Genomic DNA, 21,793 nt, shown 5'->3' on the forward strand with positions numbered 1-21,793 from the left:
CAAATTCTTCTGCTAGTTGGGGTTTAGTCCACTTATGTATCCTTCCCTTCAAGGCTCAGGGGTCCAAGATTATCTTCTGTGTCTGTGTTAATTGGTTTCCCTCTTCTTTGTTGAAGAGCGTCTGTGCAGTCCTTGTGCCTAGTCCGCCATCTTGCGGGAACTCTCCCCTGTTGGTTTTGAAGAAGCAAACTGCTGTGTTGTGGACAGGACACATGGGAGGGACTGGCAGGTGGCCTCTAGACACTGAGGACTTCAGTCCTACAATGGCAAGGTACTGAATTCTGCTGATAGCCAGTGAGCTTGAGGAGGATCCCATGCATGAGATGAGGTAGCAGCCCCAGTGTATGCCGTGGTTTCAGCCTGTGAGGCCTGAGCAGAGGACTTAGTCGTCATACCCGACTTACCGGTTTCAGACACTGAAATAATAAATGCGTGTTGTTTTAAGCCACTAAGATCATGCTGGTGTAGTAGTTAAGACATTTGGCTGCTAACCAAAAGGTCAGTGGTTCAAACCCACCAGTTGCTCCACAGAAGAAAGATGAGACAATACGCTTCTGTAAATATTTAATCTTGGAAACCCAATGAGGGTCTCTATGAGTCAGATTTGACTCGATGGCTGTAAGTTTTTTGTTGTTGTTGTTTTGTTGTTGTTTGCCGTCGAGTCGGCCCCGACTCATAGCGACCCCTCCTTGGGTTTCCGAGACAGTATCACTACGGAAGTAGGATTGCCCAACCTTCCTTCCGAGGAGTGGCTGGTGGGTTTGAACCGCCAGCCTTCTGGTGAGCAGTCAAGTGTTGTTGTTGTTAAGATCATAGTAATTGTTATGCAGCAATAGAAAACTAATATACCCATTATGATTGTTGCTTTATCTTTCTCCATTTTAGTTTTGTAAATTTTGAAAAATATATCTTGATGCTATGTTATTAGGTGTATTTAGTTATTAGGATATTTAGTATCAGCCTACTGAATTTAACCTTTTCATCATTATGAAAAATTTCACATTAGCTCTAATAATGTTTGCCTTAAAGACTGTTTTGTCAAATTTTAGAGCTATTCTAGCTTTCTATTCTATATCTGTATCTTTTAAGATGTATGTCTTACAAGCAGTATATGATTTTTTTTTTATACAGTCTGTCAATCTTTTAATTAGTTTGTTTAGTCTATTTATAAGGAACTGTGGTGGTGTGGTGGTTAAAGCATTTGGCTGCTAACCTGAAGGTCGGTGGTTCAAACCCACCAGCTGCTCCATGGAAGAAAGATAGGGCAGTCTGCTTCTGTAAAAAATTATAGCCTTGCAAACCCAATGGGGCAGTGAGTTTAGATTTTGGTTTGAGTCTATAGTTAATGTAATTACCAACATAGTTGAGTTTAAATGCACTGTGCGTCTTTTTTTTTTTTTTTTCCAATTTGTCATATTTGTTGTTCCATTTTTGTATTCTTCTTAATTATTTTTTATTTGATTCTCCCCCTTTTTTTTTTTTTATCTTTTTTTAGATTGCCCTAGGGATTAAGGGAGCTCTGATGGTCTAGTGCCTAAGCACTTGACTGCTAACCAGAAGGCTGGCGGTTCAAACCCACCAGCCACTCCTTAGAAGGCAGATTGGGCAATCGACTTCCGTAGTGATACTGCCTCGGAAACCCAAGGAGGGGTCACTATGAGTCAGATCCGACTCAACGGCAGTGAGTTTTTGAGCTAGGGATTAAACATGCATCTTTGATTTATTAAAATCTAATGTCTAAGGCACTTGACTGCTAACCAGAAGGCTGGTGGTTCAAACCCACCAGCCACTCCTCGGAAGGAAGATAGGGCAATCTACTTCCATAGTGATACTGCCTTGGAAACCCAAGGAGGGGTCGCTCTGAGTCGGGGCCAACTGGACGGCACATAACAACAACAACAACAACAACAATGTAAATTGGTATAAAAATACTAGTTTATGGACAATGGAAGAACCTTAGTATACTTTATAACTCCAGTTACCTCCTTCCTGCCCTTTGTATTATAATTTTTGTGATTTTAATTTTCAGTGTTCTTTCAATCCCTGAAAACGTTACCATTCAATATTACCTCAAATTGCCTGTCTTCCTTTTCTGTTGCTCTTCGTTCCCTCCTGCGTCTTTATGCTTCCATCTGAGATCACTCCTTCTACCTGAACAATTCCTTTTAGTATTTCTTTCAGTGAGGGATTACTGTTGAGTAAGTTTTTTCAGATTTTACTTATTTTGAAAGTATTTCATCTTCATTTCTGAAAGATATATTCACTGGATATTCTAGTTAGTAATTATTTTTTCTAGGGTTTCAAAGATAACATTTTTCTGACTTTCATTATTCTATTGCGAATTTAGCTGTCAGTCTTATATTCCTTAGAAGATAAGTAAGGAGCTCTGATGGTGCAGTGCAGAAGGCATTTTACTGCTAACCAGAAGATTGGTGGTTCAAATCCATCAGCTGCTCCATGGAAGGAAGATGAGGCAATCTACTTCTATAAAGAGTTACAGCCTTAGAAACCAATGGGATTGCTATCAGTCAGAATCAGCTCAATGGCAGTGGGTTTGGTTTTGGCTTTTTAGAAGGTAGGTAGGTGTCTTTTCCTCTCCTCTGGCTGCTTTTAAGATTTCTCTTTGTCTTTGATTTTCAGCAGTTTTCTCAATAATAGGTCTAAATATAATTTTCTTTATAATTGTTTTATGTGGGGTTTATAGTGATTCTTCAATATGTGGTTTGATGTTTTCATCAATTTTTGGAAATTCTCTATTATTATTTCTTCAAATACTGCTGCTGACCCATTCTATGTTCCCTTTCTTTCTAATCCAGTACATGTATCTAAGACTTTTGCACTGTATCCTAGATGTGTCTTACACTCTTTTTTTTGTATTTTTTCATCATTTTTGTCTCCTGACCTAGCATCCAGTTCATAATTCCCTTTTCAATTTTAAACCTCTTATTTACTGTTAAACTCCTCTGACATATTCTTAATTTTATTCATTGTATTCCTCAGTTTAGAGTCCCTGGGTAGCACAGACAGCTAAGGGCTTAACTAAAAACTGTAAGGTTGGTGCTTTGAACCTACCCAGCGGCGCCTCGGAAGAAAGGTCTGGTGTTCTACTTTTGAAGGGTCACAGCCTTGAAAACTCTTTGGAGCACAGTTCTACTCTGCAATACATGAGGTAGAATCGCCTCAACAGCAACTGGTTTTACAGGTTATTCCTCAGCTCTAAGATTTTCATTTATTAGTGTAGTTTCTATTTCTCTGTTGAACTCTTCACCTTGTCGTTTAATTTGTGGAGTATATCAGTCATGGTTATTTTAAAGTCCATATTTGCTTAATCCAATATTTAGCTGTATTATAGTTTTGCTCTCCTTCTATTATTCGTTAGTCAGATCTTTTGAGTCAAAAATTTGAGTTTCCGGATAGTATTATTTTCTTCTAGAGATTTGTTTTTGGCTGGCAGCTTGTTAATGGGTGGGGACTATGGTGGCATAGTGCCTAAGGCATTTGACTGCTATCTAGAAGGCTGGTGGTTCAAACCCACCCAGTCACTTTTTGGAAGGAAAGTTGGGCAATCTATTTCTGTAGTGATACCACCTCGGAAACCCAAGGAGGGGTTGCTGTGAGTCGGATCCGACTCCACAGCAGTGGGTTTGGTTTGAGTTTTTTTTGTTAATGGGCAGATTACCTTTATCTAATCAGGGTTTGATATGATTGGAAGTTGAGCTTTAACTTGTAAGGGCTAGTCCGGACTAGTCCATTTTCAGTTCACCCTTAATTTTAGGGGTATCCTGTCAGAATCCCAGCTGAAAAGCCTTACGTTTTATTAGGTCCCTTTCTCCTTTGTGGACCCTGTACTCTAAGCTTTTACCCTCTGTTGTTGTTGTTGTTGTGTGCCATCAAGTCGGACCTGACTTATAGTGACCCCTCCTTGGGTTTCCGAGGCAGCATCACTACAGAAATAGATAGCCCCATCTTCCTTCCGAGAAGTGACTGGTGGGTTTGAACCGCCAGCCTTCTGGTTAGCAGTCAAGGGCCTTAGGCACTACGCTACCAGAGCTCCTGCTCTAGCCTGTGGTGTTGCTGAGAGCTCAGCTTTTCAGCTCCTCAGTCTCACAGTTGCTTTCTGAGTTTGTAGTTGCCTCAAGGACCAGGATGCTCCGGATGCTGGGCTTCCCTTTTTCAGTTTCCCTTTTCTGGATCCTTCCCAGTTCTCACTGCTTTGGTAGTTCTACAGACAGTTCAAACCAGTTTTTTGTTGTTGTTCAGCTTTTCTAGTTGTTTTCACCAGGAGGATTGGTGGCTGTCAGGCCTGGTAGGCAATTGCTGGAAGTGGGTCTCGTCTCTCGGTATTTTTAATTGCTTCCTGCTTTTTAAAGCAAACTGTATGGCAAGCTTATAAACATGCAAAATAGAATCCAGGTCAACAGCCTTCTCACAGCAGGAACTTACACTCTATGTCCTATAGTTCACATTAAGATTCTCGAGCAACATCAGGGCAGAGAACTGGAAGTCATCAGGTTGTTTTAATAAACAATGAAGTATGAGTATATTAAATTTAATAAAATTAGACCTAATGTAAAGTTTGCCTTATAATGTGAAAAAAATAATAATCATGGAACTCATTGATGCCATCTTTTCATACTTAGTGCCAGCGTTTTACTTGTTGAGAGGAAACTGGGGAATTTGCTTGCTTAGGACTTCAATTAGCAAAGCCAATCTAAAGAGATACAATGTTCCTCTGAATTTTCAATTCATTTCTCTTTTTCAGCAGTATGTCTTGGACAGAATTCACTTGCTCTAAGATTGTTTCATTGGTTAGTAGGTAGATAGTATTTCTTCTTAGATTTAATGCTTATTTTTTCCTCACAGTTGGGTTTTTGTGTGTGTTTGCAGAAGGGGCTCGAGAGGAAGACCTGGATGCTGTGGAAGCTCAGATCGGTTGCAAGCTTCCTGATGATTATCGATGCTCGTATCGCATCCATAACGGGCAGAAGCTAGTGGTTCCTGGGTAAGATGGTTCTAGCTTTGGTTATTTTAACAATGCAAGTTAATTTCTAGAATGAAAGTAAACAATTCTACTTATAGTTACCCTAAACAAATTGAAGGAATATAGGAATTCCCTCTTCCTTTTTATAGTAGTCCATAAGACAGAATATATAACTCTATTCTCTCTATAAAATTCTATACATAGAATTTGATTTTACAAAAATTAATATCTCATGAAAATATCATTTCTACCAACACATTCTTATACAAGCAGTCCAGGGTTATAAATGTCCTACTTTTGGACAACTCCTACTTGCCCTTTAATTTTATGTAAAATTGCCCTTACTTTGAAATGATTGAACACAATTACCTGGTTTAAACCCACCAGTCACTCCTCAGAAGGAAGGTTGGGCAATCTACTTCCATAGAGATACTGCCTCAGAAACCCGGGGGTCAGATCTGACTCGAGGGCAGTGAGTTTGGTGGTTTTTTGGTTTTTTTTTTATTGGTTGCAGTACATGCAGCTTTGCATCTCTAAACCAGGCTTTGAGCCTTTTCTTGCATGAAGCAAACCCACTGCCATTGAGTTGATTCTAACTCATAGCGATAGGACAGAATAGAACTGCCCCATAGAGTTTCAAGCTGTAAATCTTTATGGAAGCAGACCACCTCATCTTTCTCCTGATGAGTGGCTGATGGGTTTGAATACCAACCTTTTAGTTAGTAGCTGATTGCTTTAAGTACTATACCACTAGAGCTCCTTCTTGCATTGAAGTAAGGCTAAGTAAGAACCATATATGCTAGGTCCTACTTACCTACAAATTCCACTTAAAGGCACACTTAGGAATAGGACTTGTTCTTAACCCAGGGACTTTCTGTAGTCAAAATGAAGTCTGGTTGGAAATGGAGGCTGTGGACATAGGGTAGATGTGTGTGTGAGTATATGCTAACTAAAATCATTGAGAATCCTTGAAATGTTATTATAGGTGATGTAAATTGTTTTGGGGAGCTTGATGGAAATTCTGTGTATCATACACACTAAAAGCAATAATTTGATCAGAACTATGTACAATAAACAAAAGAAAGTTAAATTTTATTTTATTCTCGTATAGCCTATAATTGAGTGGTCCCTTTTAACTACTTCTTAAAGATCAAGTATTTATTGTGGAACATGTTGGTAAAAACAGATCATGCAATTACTGTCAGATTTGCTCAGTTAAGACTGGATAAGCCTAAGTTACTTTTTTCCCCGTTTTCATGACTGAATCATGACAAAGTTGAAAAATTGTCATATTTCAAGAATAAATAGGAGAGAACTTTGTTTTTTTTTAAAAAAAAAAGTTGCTCAAAACTGACCTAGAAAATAGTTCATGAATTTTAACACAAGGATTTTTATGTATACGCAGCTCAGGCAATGAGACTTAGGATGGGTATCTCATCAAGGGACAGGAAGAGCTGGAGGCCTCTGTTGTTATCATGTATATGCAGTGAGATTAGGTTAAACTCCAGGCATTCAGAATTTATGAAAATTTGGACACTACTACCCAGTTGGGAGAGAGTAAGCCAAAGGTTGTGTCAAAATCAAAGTTAAATTTATTTGGTAAATTTCACCCAAATTTATGTATTTTCACCCAAATTTGTATATTTTCACCCAAATCACAATTTTTTTACAAAAAAAGTCATAGCTGTTTGTTTGGTACTACAATTTATTAAATGTTTGTGTTTGTATTTTCAGGTTGTTGGGAAGTATGGCACTGTCTAATCACTATCGTTCTGAGGATTTGTTAGACGTCGACACAGCTGCTGGAGGATTCCAGCAGAGACAGGGATTGAAATATTGTCTCCCTTTAACTTTTTGCATACACACTGGTTTGAGTCAGTACATAGCAGTGGAAGCTGCAGAAGGCCGAAACAAAAATGAAGTTTTCTACCAGTGTCCAGTAAGTAAAAAGTGTGTTCAAGCGTGGCTTTAAGATATATTACAATGATTGTATAAGTGTGTGTGCATTAGATATTTCATGTTCTAGAATGAGCATAGGGCCTTATGCAGTTTATCACAGACCTATAATAATTAGAAGGCTGACATAGTATAAAATGCCAAAAGAAAATTTTACCAGTGGATAAATAATACAAACTATAGTAGCTCTCGGAAGGAAGGTTGGGCAATCCTACTTCCGTAGTGATACTGCCTCGGAAACCCAAGGAGGGGTCGCTATGAGTCGGGGCCGACTCGACGGCACATAACAACAACAACAACAACATAGTAGCTCTGGTAGCATAGTGGCTAAAAGCACTTGACTGCTAACCAGAAGGCTGGCGGTTCAAACCCACCAGCCACTCCTCGGAAGGAAGGTTGAGCAATCCTACTTCCGTAGTGATACTGCCTCGGAAACCCAAGGAGGGGTCGCTATGAGTTGGGGCCGACTCGACGGCAAACAACAACAACAACAACAATAGGATATACAGAGGGAAAGCAGTGGTTTCTATTAAACATGTTTAAGGAAAAACCAATGAGCCTTTTGTTGAAGTAATTTACTATATTATACTTTTCTAATTTTTTTTTTAATTTAGATTTTGAACATCCTTTGATTCAAGTTCAGAGTATACTAAAAACTTTTTAAACTCTCTTTTTAGTAGGTATTTGAGTTGTCTAAAAAAATGTAGTTCTTTTACAGAAGTATTTGTTATGTTTAATGTAACAACAGAAAATATTCCAGTACTTGGTTTCATTTTTTTTTTCTTCAGCTATCCTCAGTAATGCTTAAGTCATAGAGCCTCTGCCTTCATTTTTGCCTAGATGTGAATTTTGACTCAAAACAAGATTTTTTAGGATAGAAAATGGTTTTCTTAGTTATCTGAGACATGTGACTCCATGTAACAGTTGAAGTATTTAAAGCAACTATGTAACTTTTTAAGTTTTTTCCTAAGCATTTTCACATCTTCTAACTCATTTTTGACTTGACACATCTTTAAGGATGGCAGGGTAGTGGCTGGTCGGTTCATTTACTGAGAGAAGTGACTAACCTGGCATTTTCTAGAAAGCCTTTTCTTCTAGGATAACAAGCCATGTATCTTCTCACCATAACTTTCTAATTGTTTTCATGAAGGATAATTTCTTAGTTCATTATAACAGTTAATAACTCTATTTTAGCATTTTAACTATCATTCCAAAGGATTTATAGTGAGAGCCCAAATAAAGAATTCATAAGAGCAGGGACTGAAAAGTGTGAGGAATGTCCTGGTATTGGTTGGAGCACTAAGGTATTTTTATTTTTGTCTGTTTTGCTTTGTCTAGTTTTTGAAGGATACAGATAAGGAGCATTGAGAAATTAAGTAAACTGCTTTTATCAATTATAACGTTCTTTTTCCCACTTAGGACCAAATAGCTCGGAATCCAGCTGCTATTGACATGTTTATCATAGGTAAGAGAAGGAAACATCTTTTCCTTTTTTCTCCTAGTCAGAAAAATTAAGTTGGTGAAAAAAAAAATCTTTACCAGTTACTTGAGCAGCTGGCAATTTTATTCTTGTACTTCTGAAGACTCATTGTTGATGAAGTAATACGTCTGGGTCTCATTGTAACAGCACTTGTACTTTATTTGAATTTTGTTTCTATTTGGAAAAAGCCATGTCCTGTGCAATCGTAGACTCTTAGGACACTGATGTAGAACAGTGAAATGTATGGATCGCCGTGCATAGGTATATGTTCCCTTCACATGCACTTGGATTTTCTATCAGATTAATGTATAATCTAGAGATAAAGATATATAGAAAACAACTCTATTCTTTCTCTTTTGAGGCCAATGCCATATAGTAAGATACTGACATGTCATGTAAGGGACCTCACATGAAGCAGCAGTCTTCAGAGACCAGTATAAGCTGTGTGCTTCATAAACTCTGACACACTTCATTTTTCTTAGCTTTAAAAGGGTATGTCTTACAGGTTTTTGAGAACCCTTCAGTTAGTATGCAGGTGCAGCTCACCCCTTTGCTATTCGTTCAGTGTTGTTTTGCTTGGATTTTGCTCACTTGAGAGAAGCTTCCTGACACTGCATTCTGCTTTTTAAAGGTATTTCAGGCACATATTAAACATGCCTATATATTGATAATTACGGTGCCTTGCAGGCTAAGGGATCTGTTCAATTCTACCTCCTAATTGGAATCTTGAACAGAACTCATTCTCCACTTGTTCCCTGCTATGGCTTATTCCAGGTTGCGGTATCCTACAAGACGACCTCACCCTACCAAGTTATCAAAAGCTTTTAAACTGAGACCTAATCACCCTGACTGATCTCTTCCTCTGCATTTTCTGTTGAGTTAGTTCTGATTCATGGTGATGCCATGTATGCATCAGGGTGGAACTGTGCTCCATAGGATTGTCACTGGCTGAATTTTCAAAAGTAGATTGCCATGCTTTCTTCCAAGGCACCTTGGGGTGGATTCCAACCTCCAGCCTTTTGTTTAGCAACTGAATACCAAGGGAATAAATGTAGATAGAATTGGAATAGAAATTGACCTGATAAAGGACTGGTAGAATTATGTATCTTTAAATATTTCCAGGTTTAGTCCCACATTTTAAGTAGAGAGAAATTATAAATTGTTTGCTGTATTTTACAAAAATGATTTTTCTTTTTCTTTTACTTTTTTCCTTCCTGGTTTTTAGGTGCTACTTTTACTGACTGGTTTACCTCTTATGTCAACAATGTTGTATCAGGTGGTTTCCCAATCATCAGAGACCAAATTTTCAGGTATTTCATTTGGGGCTTTTTAGGTTGAGACCATTATAAATCAGAAAAAAGTCTCAGATCTTGAGATGAAGTTTCTCAAGAAGCGTGATAATAATACAACCTGTCTGTGATTATCTTCAATCTCACTATTTTATCCATATTTTAAAGCAGAAATACCCAAACACTTAAACAACCAATATTTTTCTTAAAAAATCAAGAAAAAAATAACAGATTTTGATTTAGAAACTGTGGCTTTATTGTAGCTACATTGTTTACTTGAGTGGAATATGAGGGGATGGGGGACTTTGTCAATTAGTAGATTTACTATGAATAGCCACTTAGTAACTATTCACTCCTAGTAACAATTAGTTACTATCTCCAAAGAGAACATTCTGGTATTATAGATAATGTTAGAGGTAAAATTGATTCACAGCACCTGGATTTGTAAGAACAATAGATTAATTACACATTTTAGTTCTCTAGGAGCAAAATACTAACATAACTTTCTCTTGTCAGAACCGCAATTTATAGTGTATTTGGGTTTTTGGATGTCACAAAAGTTTCCCTTGCTCTAAAAACCTACTATTTTACTTTCCACACTAATTTGAACTATTGATCATTGAACCTTCAACTATTATCATTACTGATCCAGAGTCACCAAAGTTTACTACTTAGTTTATAATTTCTGATTTTTTTCCTAAACTCAATAGGACTTATACCTTTAAGTTCTAAACCATAATTTAATGTGATTTAAATTTTTGATCTTATAGCATAAGCTATTTTGCATTGTATCTTTAAAACTTTTATATAATTGAAATTAATTAATTAAAAATATTTTAATTGTTTAATTACCTAGATATGTTCACGATCCAGAATGTGTAGCAACAACTGGGGATATTACAGTTTCAGTTTCCACATCGTTTCTGCCAGAACTTAGCTCTGTACATCCTCCCCATTATTTCTTCACATACCGAATCAGGTGAGAATTTTAAATGGGATCACCTTTCATTTAAAAATGTGATACAGCCTCTGGGTGTATTTCTCTATTATTGGGAAGTAGAGTCAAGGTATAAATCCAGTAACTAAATGGTGGCATTTTGCTGTGAACTTTCTATCAGTTAATGGAAAAAAAGGAAATGGGTTGCACAGCCTTGTAATGAAAGAAAGAGTCCTTTCGAAGTGTTTCATGGCATAATAGTCTAAAAGGACTTTGTCAGATTGATCTTTATTTGAACAGCAAAAGATTATTGTCACCATTGTGTTTGTGAGTTTTTATGTTCTCCTTTATGTTGTTGAGCCTCACTGAAAGTTGAGTGTACAAAATTAAGTGAAAGCAGTTCTTTGGGGGATCAGGCTGATTAGGAATTTTTTTTTGCAGAATTTAAGAATTTATAGGAATAAATGGTTAACATAGACTTTGGCTTTGGGTTTCTTAATTTCCTTTAGAAATTCTTCCCATAGTTTAAGCCTGGATACTGTAACTCTTAAAACAACAATGCCAGATTTATGTTTTCATCACCCCATTCTTCTCACCAGGATTGAAATGTCAAAGGATGCACTTCCTGAGAAGGCTTGTCAGTTGGACAGTCGCTATTGGAGAATAACAAATGCTAAAGGTGATGTAGAAGAAGTTCAAGGACCTGGAGTTGTGGGTATGTAACTTAGATTTAGGCTTATATATCAGTTGTTTCTAAGAAATTTTGAAGAGTACATATGTGACACTCAGCATGGAGAATGCATGATGCAGTTAATGGATAAGACTGTGTTTTTAGTAGCTAGATTCTACATATGAAAGATATCACAGACTCTGGGTGTTTCCTAATTACAATGAATGTTGTTGTTGTTGTTATGTGCCATCCAGTCAGACCCCTCCTTGGGTTTCCGAGGCAGTATCACTATGGAAGTAGATTGCCTCGTCTTCCTTCCGAGGAGTGGCTGGTGGGTTTGAACTGCCAGCCTTCTGGTTAGCAGTCAAGTGCCTTAGGCACTATGCTACCAGAGCTCCCAATTACAATGAATATTGTTTAATAAATATAATGTATAAAAGTCATTATTCTATCAATTTACTCCCTTAAACATTAATTTTTCTAAAATGAGGGCAAACTCAATTATTCAAGGGTTGATTTTACATTCTGTAGATTACCTAGTTACCTTGCTTTTCTCCTTATCTCCTTAGGTTCTTTATTTTCTTTATCTGTGTTTTGTTCTGTTGTACATAGTGTAGCTATATGTTGGAGGTGACTGAAAGGAACCCAGCAACAACAGCAACATCTGGTTAAATACTCATTATCATAGTCTATAAAATTAGTAGGCATAGGGCAGAAAGAAAAAATAAATTTTACACTGATCCATTTTATGAAGTCTGGAGATAAATGTTAACGTTAATAGCGTAGACTTTTATTGCTTGCAGATTTTAGTCAGCTTCAGCTGTGATTACCATTAACATCCAGCTTTTTAAATTTATGATTAAGTTTATGATTAATTCATTGACATGAATACATTCATGTTCTACATGTTTGTGTAATAATTTGAGGCCTAGTGCTAAGGAATTTTTTTAAAGCTTATTCTTTTCCTGTCATTTGGTCTTTTGGACTCCTCCCTGTGACTGCTGGGCTGGATGTTTAAGATAAATATTCAGAACTTCATGTTTGAGTCTCTTGCTACTGTTAAACACTTAGATAACCCTTATCTCTGTTTGAACTAGTGCCTGACTGTGACACTTTTTATTATTCATGTTTTAAAGATGGTATCTTCATTGCCTCAAAGCGTTTTGAAAAAGACAATGTGCCCTTTTTTGTTTTTACTAGATCCCCCTCCTATATTGTTGAAACTATGGGGGAAAAAAATATATATGTGTGTGTGTGTGTATCTTATATATATATATGTGTGTGTGTGTATATATATATATATATATATATATATATATATATATATATCTCAAGAGGAATATATTACAATCCCAACAGTGTTGACATTTTATTAAATTTACTTTCTAATAGGGCATATGCTTTTGCGTAGTTTACATAATCCTATAAAGGACATAGAAAACCCCTTATTTATGGTAAATAAAAACTGAATTTTAGACTTTGGTTAATTGTTACCATTGTTTCTACAGGTGAATTTCCGATCATCAGCCCTGGTCGGGTATATGAATACACAAGTTGTACCACATTCTCTACAACATCAGGATATATGGAAGGTTATTATACCTTCCATTTTCTTTACTTTAAAGACAAGATCTTTAATGTCGCTATTCCCCGATTCCATATGGCATGTCCTACATTTAGGGTATCTATAGCCCGATTGGTAAGTTAAGTTTTCCTCTGGAAGCTGATTTACCTGACTTTTCAGGATTAACTCTACAGAGGGTCTTTGTCGACTGAGCAGACAAGTGGTTTATAAATCATGTTCTAGAAAATACTAGAGATTCTGAGGATGTGTCTTGTGGGCCCCTGTAAATATGCTGGGGAGGTGGACACATAGGCTGGGCTCCATACGCTTCAACCAGAGCAGCTGTACTATGATTTTTTATAAAGCATCAACTTCTTTTTCACTGCTTCAAAAACTGTTCTATAGTATAAGAAGCACTACACTAGACCAGTTAGAATCACATCTATTTTATTTCATTAAGAAACCAATTTCTTCGAGTGTCTTCATTTTAAAACTCCCAATTAGTAAAATAATACAAATATCCTGTGGAGATCATTACAAAGATGATTTAATGGATGGACTTGTACTTTTATCAGTCTGTCTCTGGGTTCATTTCTTAAGTAGGTATGTTTTCAAATCCTTGTTTTTAGGGTCACCTTGTGACAGGTTTAATAGTAAACCTCAATCTGTTTTTGGTTTTTTATATAGTTTATTTTATTTTTTTGTTGTTGAAAAGTAAACCCCAATCTTACGAGCTAGAAAATTATTGAAATTATGAATCTCTAGTTATACAATAGGAATAAAATATGACTTTTATACTTAGAATGTAATTAAGAAGTAATTGTAGTATGTTCAGAAAATGCCCTCTGGCTCCTGGGATGACCCTGTTGAGTAGTCTAAACTAAGTCTGGGAACATGAACATGATATTAATCTGACGTAGAGCTGACACATTCCCAACTCCAGTATGAAATGAGAAGGATGATGATGAATCTTTAGGCCATTATACTTGTGGCATGTCTGGGTTTGGGAAGTGAAGTTTAGCTTCCCTCCCAGTGGAGGAATGCTTTCTACTGTATACAACTAGTACTGGAAATTATCTATTTTCTATAACAGCTCTCCATTTTTGACTAACCCTAACTATTAAAAGATTGTTTCTTATAGTGAACCAAAATTTACCTCTCTCTGTGTGTTGGTTTAAACGAGTGGTCAACAAATTATGGCCCACTGGCCAAATCCAGCCTGCTGGCTGCTTTTGTAAATAAAGTTTTATTGGAATATACAATGCCCATTAGTTTTCATATATTCCCTGGCTGCTTTTGTACTGCAACAGCAGAATTGAGTAGTTGGAACAGAGACTGTAATTGCTCACAAAGGCAAAAGTATTTACTATCTGGACCTTTATAGAAAAGTTTTGCCAAAAAAAGGTATGCTATCTGTGCAAAATAAGCATAATCCTTCTTTCATTTGAAACCCTTTCATTTTTTGAAGATCAGTTGAAGTTTCTCTCCTCTTCCTCACCGTTACTTTCTCAGCTATACCTAAATACTTATTCAGTTGTTCCTGTGTTGTAGACCCTGGCCACTCTCTTTAGACATGTTTCAGTTTATCATTGTTCTCTAAAATTCTGTTGCTCAGACATGAACATAATGGTATAGAGGAGGTCTGAATAGTACAGAATTCAGAGCAGTGTTCTTCCTTGATGTGTCTATGTTAATGTGACTTGTATACAATTTGCTTTTTTTTTTTTTTTTTTGGTAGTCAGGACATTATTTTGGTTTATGTTGACTTTGTGATCTGATAAGCCCAAGGTGATGTTTTTCCCTACAGAGATTGCTATTTTGTCAGATTTTCTCTCTCCTGACCTTGTAAACTCTTGAACTCAGATATAAAAAATACTCAACTGAACTTTTTTCCATTCATTTAATACGTGCTTATTGACCATTCCATTATCTTCTATGAAGTGTCTCCTCAAATTTTTTTGTCCATTCAAAAAATGAGTTGCTTGCATTTTAAGTGATTTATACAGTCTAGATACAAATCCTCTATCAAATACATGTATTGTGAATGTGAATATTTTCTCCCAGTCTGTACCTTGGCTTTTCATTTTCTTAATGGTGTCTTTTGAAGAACATAAGTGTTTTTGATGAGTCCATTACATCAATTTTTGCCCTAATAGTATTTTGTTTTGTTTTTTTTATGTCCTATATAAGAAATAGATCACAAAATTTTGCTGTAGATAATTAAAAAATGGTTGCAGCAGTGTATTGACAGGGAACTTCCAGAAATTCAAGCTGGATTCAGAGCAGGACATGGAATGAGGGATAGATATCATTGCTGATGTTAGATGGATCTTGGCTGAAGCAAAGAATACCAAAAAGATGTTCACCTGTGTTTTACTGACTGTGCAGAGGTATTCAACTGTGCAGATCATAATAAATTATGGATAATACTGAGAAGAATGGGAGTTCCAGAACACTTAATTGTGTTCATGAGGAACCGGTGCATACCAAGAGGCTATCCTTTGAACAAAACAAGGGGATAATGCATGATTTAAAATCAGGAAGGGTATTAACAGTAGAAAGACTTACATACAAAACACCCAACCCAGGGGATGCACCCACCTACTCTATGGAGATATACCCCTTGGAACAATCAGGCATGGGGTACCATAGGGGCAGCATTCACATGGAGGGAAAGCTGAACAGACAGGAGTGCATAACTAAGAAGGGAACAGAAATGGGGATGTCACAAGGAAGGGTGAGGAGGAGAGTGGGTTAGGATTGGGGATGGTAATTGGAGAGTGAAACCAAATGTACATGAACTGTTGAATGTAAAACAAATTCTGCTCTGTAAATTTGCACCCAAAGCACAATAAAAAATAAAAATTAAAAAACCAGGAAGGGTGTGTCAGGGTTGTATCCTTTCACCATTGTGGTATAGTAAACTACATGGTATGGCTTTTCTAGCAATACTCTGTAACTTCCACTTTTCCATAAGGAACTGAGTAGCTGATTGTTAAAGTGATCTACCTGGCGTATTTCTGTTGGAGCAGCATGAAGCAATCTTCTGGGAAGTTCGCTGTCTCCCAGGTGTGTAGAATTCTGATGTTGGGATTAGGTTAGTTTTGCTACTTTGCCAGGCTCAAAATGAGCCCTTCTAGAGGCAGAAGGAATGTCTCTCTGCCAGCTGAGGGAGACGTGCTGCTGAGAGACACACTACTGAAAGATGCACTGCAGAGCCAGAGTCGTGCTACTGAGAGAGATGGCCAGCTGAGAGAGACGGCTGGCTGAGAGGAACTGAGCATGTGTCTCTGCTTGAATTGTAGCCTGTTGCTTCTCTAATAAATCCCATAATCTGTGAGTCCTGTGTAGCAACTGCAGCGAATTATCGAGCCCAGCAGAGAGGAGGTGGGTGCCATGGGAGGGATGGTTTGTGTCAAGGTTAGTAAGAGGGCTGGAGGCTGGCAACATGTCTGGCCTCGTAGGAGCAGGCTATGGGCTGCTGATGGTGAATATGTCTTCCTTTTGTGGAGTTAGAGGAGGTCAGAAGATGCTGCCTCCTTGCCTCTTTAGCAGCCATACTTATTCAATCTGTATGCCAAGCAAATAATCTGAGAAGCTAGATTATATTAAGAACACAGCATCTCATTGACAACCTGTGATAAGCAGATGACACAACCTTGCTTGTTGAAAATGAAGATGACTTGAAGCACTTACACATGAAAATCAAAAAGTACTGTCTTTGGTATGGATTACATCTCAACGTAAAGAAAACAAAAATCCTCACAAGTGGACCATTAAACAACATGATAAATGGAAAAAAGATTTCATTTCTTCATTGATGATTTCATTTTACCTGGTCCACAATCAACACTCATGGAAGCAGTAGTCAAGATATCAGATACCATATTTCATTGGGCAAATCTGCTGCAAAAGACCTCTTTAAAGTGTTAAAGAGGAAAGATGTCACTTTGAAGACATTAATTGCCTCATATGCATGTGAAAGCTGGACAGTGAATAAGGAAGACTGAAGAAGAATTGATGCCTTTGAATTGTGGTATTGCTGAAGAATACTGAAGATGGCATGAACTGCCAGAAGAATGAACAATCTGTCCTGGGAGAAGTGCAGCCAGAATGCTCCTTAGAAGTGAGAATGGCCAGGCTTGTCTCAACTATTTTGGTCATGTTGTCAGAAGGGACCAGTCCCTGGAGAAGGATATCATGTTTGGTAAAGAGGAGAGCCTTCAACGAAATGGACTGAAATAGTGGCTGCAATGATAGGCTTGTTGTTGTTGTTGTTGTGTGCTGTCGAGTCAGACCCGACTCACAATGACCCCTCCTTGGGTTTCTGAGGCAGTATCACTACGGGAGTAGATTGCCCCATCTTCCTTCCGAGAAGTGGCTGGTGGGTTTGAACCACCAGCCTTCTGGTTAGCAGGCAAGTGCCTTTAGGCACTATGCTACCAGAGGTCCTAATGATAGGCTTAAGCTTAGCGAATATTGTAAAGATGACACAGGACCAGGCAGTGTTTTGTTTTGTTGTACTTAGGGTCACTATTAGTCTTGGGTGACTCAGCACCCAACAGCAGAAAATCTTTACCTACCCTAAGGTCACAAGACATTGTCCTATATTTTCTTGAGAGCAGTTGTATGGTTTTCGTTATTTTATTTACATACATGAGCCCTTACATGTTCAAATTTTTTTTTTGCATGTGTTGAAAAGACTGCCCTTTCCCCTATTCAACTACTGTAGTATCTTTGTTATAAGTCAGTTGACCATGTATGTGTGGGACTACTGTTGAACTCTATATTGTTACATTTATCTATATGTTTGTCCTTAGATGAATACCACCCTGTTTTGTTTACTATAACTTTATATAGTAAGCCTTGAAATTGGTTAGTACAAGACCTACTTTTTTCTTTTTTGAAATTTCTTTGACTATTTTAGATCTTTTGCTTTTCCATATAAACTTATAATTAGCTGGTCATTGTCTACCCCACAAAAAGCCTACCCAGATTTATTTATTATTTTTTGAGCATACAGCCTTGTGTATTTTATAGCCCTGAAATAGTAAAAATAATCTGGAGTTGTCACCCAGGAATTTTATTTTCTAAACATATTTTATTCAAATATTGAACTTCATTTTTTCCCTCTTTTTCCACAAGTTCCTTTGCTAGAAATAATCTTACTCATCTCTTGAAAAACTTTTACTTTATTCTTTTTTGTTTCCTCTCACAGTCAGTTCCCCCTTTTTTCCCTCACTTTTTCTTTTCTTTCTTTCTTTTTTTTTTTTAAAGCATTAACTTCCCATTCCTCTCTCCCCTTATCCCCTGGCAGCCAAAAATCTACTCTTGTCTCTGTGCCTTTCTTAAAGAAAGAATCCTCAGCTGAAAAATAATGGCACCAGTTTTCTTATGGCAGATAACACAGATATCCAGATCTGTGCTATTAGGAAGCAGGAATTAAAAGTGTTGCCACTACTATTCTACTCTGAGAGGCTGCCAATAGTAGTTAAATTGAAATGAGATTTCTTTACGGTCAAACCAAAACCAAACTCAACGCTGTCCGAGTCAGATCCGATTCATAGCAACCCCTCCTTGGGTTTCTGAGTCAGTATCACTATGGAAGTAGATTGCCTAATCTTCCTTCTGAGGAGTGGCTGGTAGGTTTGAACCGCCAGCCCTCTGGTTAGCAGTCAAATGCTTTAGGCACTATGCCCCTAGAGCTTCCTTCTTTACAGTAGGAGCACAATAAAAATCTTTTTAACCTCTTGCTGACACTACATAAAAGTTACTAGTAAAGGTCATACCTGATCAATATTTTCACATTCTCTTTTCCTGAAGCATATGGATTGTTAGAGTTATTATTTAAACATTAATATAATAAGTTCAGTAAAACTTTATGTTGGGTGGTTAGGAGTAGTCTGTTTGCTACTTCACAAAAATTATCAACTACTGTAGGGAAAAAAAACCCACTGTATTAATGAAATATAAACCATTACCAATATAAACCATTACCATTTAAACCATGCTGGGCATTAACATTTGATGCAGAATTTACTCTAGGATCTTGCATCAGCATGTGCATTACGAAAACATTGTTCAAGTTTATGAAACTGTGTATTTGGTATGTCTGGCTATTTGGATTCAAAATAAATGAAATTTATGTTAAATACTAAGTATAAAAAACTAAGATGGAAATTCCTTTTATCAAAAGATTACATTTTCTTTCAAGGAAATGGGTCCTGATGAATATGAAGAGATGGAAGAGGAAGAGGAAGAGGAGGAGGAAGAAGACGATGATTCGGCAGATATGGATGAATCAGATGAGGAAGATGAGGAGGAGAGGCGGAGGAGAGTCTTCGATGTTCCCATTCGCCGACGTCGCTGCTCACGCCTTTTTTAGCAAGGCTTATGGAAGCACTGGGATAACTCCAGTCTGTCAAATCAGTCGCCCAATAATGTAAATAACTAAATCATCCTCAGCATATAGCAGGAAAACTAGCATGAAATATTGTTCCAGGCCCTGAGTTCTATGCGACAGTACATTAGGAATTGGATTGTTTTCGTTTGCCTTGTGTTTTCGAGGTATAGGAGCAAATGGAAATCTTTTTTTCTCATCCAGAATTTAATGGCGGAATAGTTCTCTAGCTAAGGAACAGGCAGTTCTTTGTTTTAAAATATTTTATACTTATGAAAATACAGAAATGGGGAGGGAATTGTTTTGAATAAGGATTTAAAATATAGCAGAAATACTATACATGGATAGAGAAAAACTATGTAACTGAATAATTCTATGAAAAGACTTCTTGCAGTTGTGAGTTATTTAGAAATGAATACAATTTGTAATTAGGCCAATCCATGTAGTGATTCCTATATATTTTGTACTCACAGGAAACTATTGACTAAATAACTTGAATGCTAGTGGTCTGCCCTTTCTTAGACAATCTGTTCTTGAATTTAAAGTCTTTATCATTAAGACCTTGAATTTAAAGTCTTTATCACTGCAATCTTGAATTTAAAGTCTTCATGACTACAACCTTGACCTTGAAATTAAAGTCTTCAGTACTACCAACTTGTATCATTTCCATATGCATCGTTTTTGAAATGTAGTGTGTAAAAGTATGTAGTGTATTGTTTACTAACACAAAATTCTTCACAATGTCTCATGTAGTCTAAATTTGTAAATACTGTCTCTGTTTTGTTTCTCCTTTATAAATTTTACTGTCTAAGTTTGTGATAAGTGACATGAATTTTATGTTAAAATAAGTATGTTTTCCTGAAACTTTTTTTTTTTTTTTTTTGTAATTATATAATTGAGAATTTGGAATGAAATCCTTTAAATGTCAAAAGCTCACATTTTAAAAGCAATTTTGGTTCTGACATTATTTTATGTAATTGCCCATTTCCCATAAACTGATACTACTCAGTCTTTGCTTTTAATATGGAAGATGGGGTGGGCATACTTTGGCCTACTGCCCAAGTATAACAGGCTTATCCAAAGGCATTTCCTGGCTTTGGTTATATCCTGTTGAGTGCTCTTCTGTTTTCAAAAATATTTCTATTCAAACTATTCAAAAATAGTTCTTTTGTAGGAGAATTACAATGACTTCTAAAACCAGCTGCCTGGAGTTAATCCAGACTTCACAAGATAGGGGCACAGGTCCTCTGCAAGACTCCCCTCACTTCAGAGACCATTTACAAGCTTAGGGTCTTCAGGCCATCCTCACCAGCTGGCTACAAAATCAGAGATTTTCGCACTCCCTTAGGTTTGATAATTCATTAGAACAACTCACAGGATTCTCTGAAAGCATTAAACTTACAGTTTTATGATAGCAAAGGGACACAAATTAGAACCAGCCAAAGGAAAAGATGCATAAGGGAGGTCTGGGAGAGTCCCAAACATGAAGCTTCTGTTGTCCTCTGCCTGTGGAGTCAAGACACATCACCCTTTCAGGACATTCATGGGTGACAATATGCAAAATGTTATAAATCAGAGAAGTTCCCTAGAGCCTTAGTGTCTGGGGTTTTAATTGAGGCTTCAACACATAGGTATGGCCTCATGGTTGAACTCAATCTCCAGCCTCTTTCCCAGGGTTTGGACTGATAACACCTAGCTCAAAGCTCCAAGCCTGTAATTGCATGGTTAGGTCAGCCCATCTCCTTGCATATTGATCAAATGTGGTCCATCATGAATGTGGCTTTGATCCTTCAGGAAGTTCCAAGGGTTTAGAGGCTATCTCCCCAAAACTGGGAACAAATGCTTTCCAATTTCTTTTATTATTGACAAGTACGCATTGGTTCTGTCATTTTGTTATGTGTTTTTTCATGGTGTCTCTGGTTTCTTTGTTGCATATTATTTTCTGTGCTGAGCTCATTATGTTTATGAATCGTGTTATCATTTCCCTTGTTGCTATTGTTTTAGTATTTGCTGAATATTTGTGCTTGTCCTCTTTTTTATTGTGATATGCAGGTTTATCATTTTTCTTTGAGGTTACTCTGTGATTTATAATTTTCTCCCTGAGATTTAGAACAGTCCATCCTATCTTGCAACTGTCTTGACTTCACCATTTAGAAGTTCTGTAACTACACAGTATTTTCCTTCTTTTTGGTTTGTAGTTGTCCTCACTTGCCAATTCATGTCTCTGGTTCCCTGTTTACAGTCTTGTAAGCTTATTTTACTTTGGATATGTCCATAGCTGTGGTTTCTGTGTTATGTCATCTTGTGTATTAATTGTCTGTTGTTGTTTGCTATTTTTGGTTCTCTGTTCAAAGGGTTCCCTTAGTATCTCTTGTAAGGTTGGTCTGGTTTTAACAAATTCCCTTAGTTTCTGCTTATCTAGAAATCTCCTAATTTCACCATCATATTTGAGGGACAGTTTTGCCAGGTATATAATTCTCAGTTGAAAATTTTTCTCTTTCAGGGTTTTATATATA

The 21,793-nt window shown here is 37.0% G+C and overlaps 1 protein-coding gene across 1 annotated transcript in view; it reads left to right on the plus strand.

Moving 5' to 3' along the window:
• FBXO3 (F-box protein 3) overlaps positions 1-19,262 on the plus strand; it is a 44,725-nt gene extending 25,463 nt beyond the window's left edge. Inside the window, exons 4-11 of the mRNA XM_007943271.2 lie at positions 4,888-5,002; positions 6,716-6,920; positions 8,357-8,402; positions 9,643-9,727; positions 10,563-10,685; positions 11,243-11,358; positions 12,822-13,012; positions 19,092-19,262. Coding sequence (XP_007941462.1) covers positions 4,888-5,002; positions 6,716-6,920; positions 8,357-8,402; positions 9,643-9,727; positions 10,563-10,685; positions 11,243-11,358; positions 12,822-13,012; positions 19,092-19,262 — 1,052 coding nt within the window. The remainder of the gene's footprint in view (positions 1-4,887; positions 5,003-6,715; positions 6,921-8,356; positions 8,403-9,642; positions 9,728-10,562; positions 10,686-11,242; positions 11,359-12,821; positions 13,013-19,091) is intronic.
• Positions 19,263-21,793: the final 2,531 nt, after the last annotated feature.

The sequence above is a fragment of the Orycteropus afer genome, unplaced genomic scaffold, assembly GCF_000298275.1.
Source record: "Orycteropus afer afer isolate SDZICR_OR568_19922 unplaced genomic scaffold, OryAfe1.0 scaffold00103, whole genome shotgun sequence".
Lineage (NCBI taxonomy): Eukaryota > Metazoa > Chordata > Mammalia > Tubulidentata > Orycteropodidae > Orycteropus > Orycteropus afer.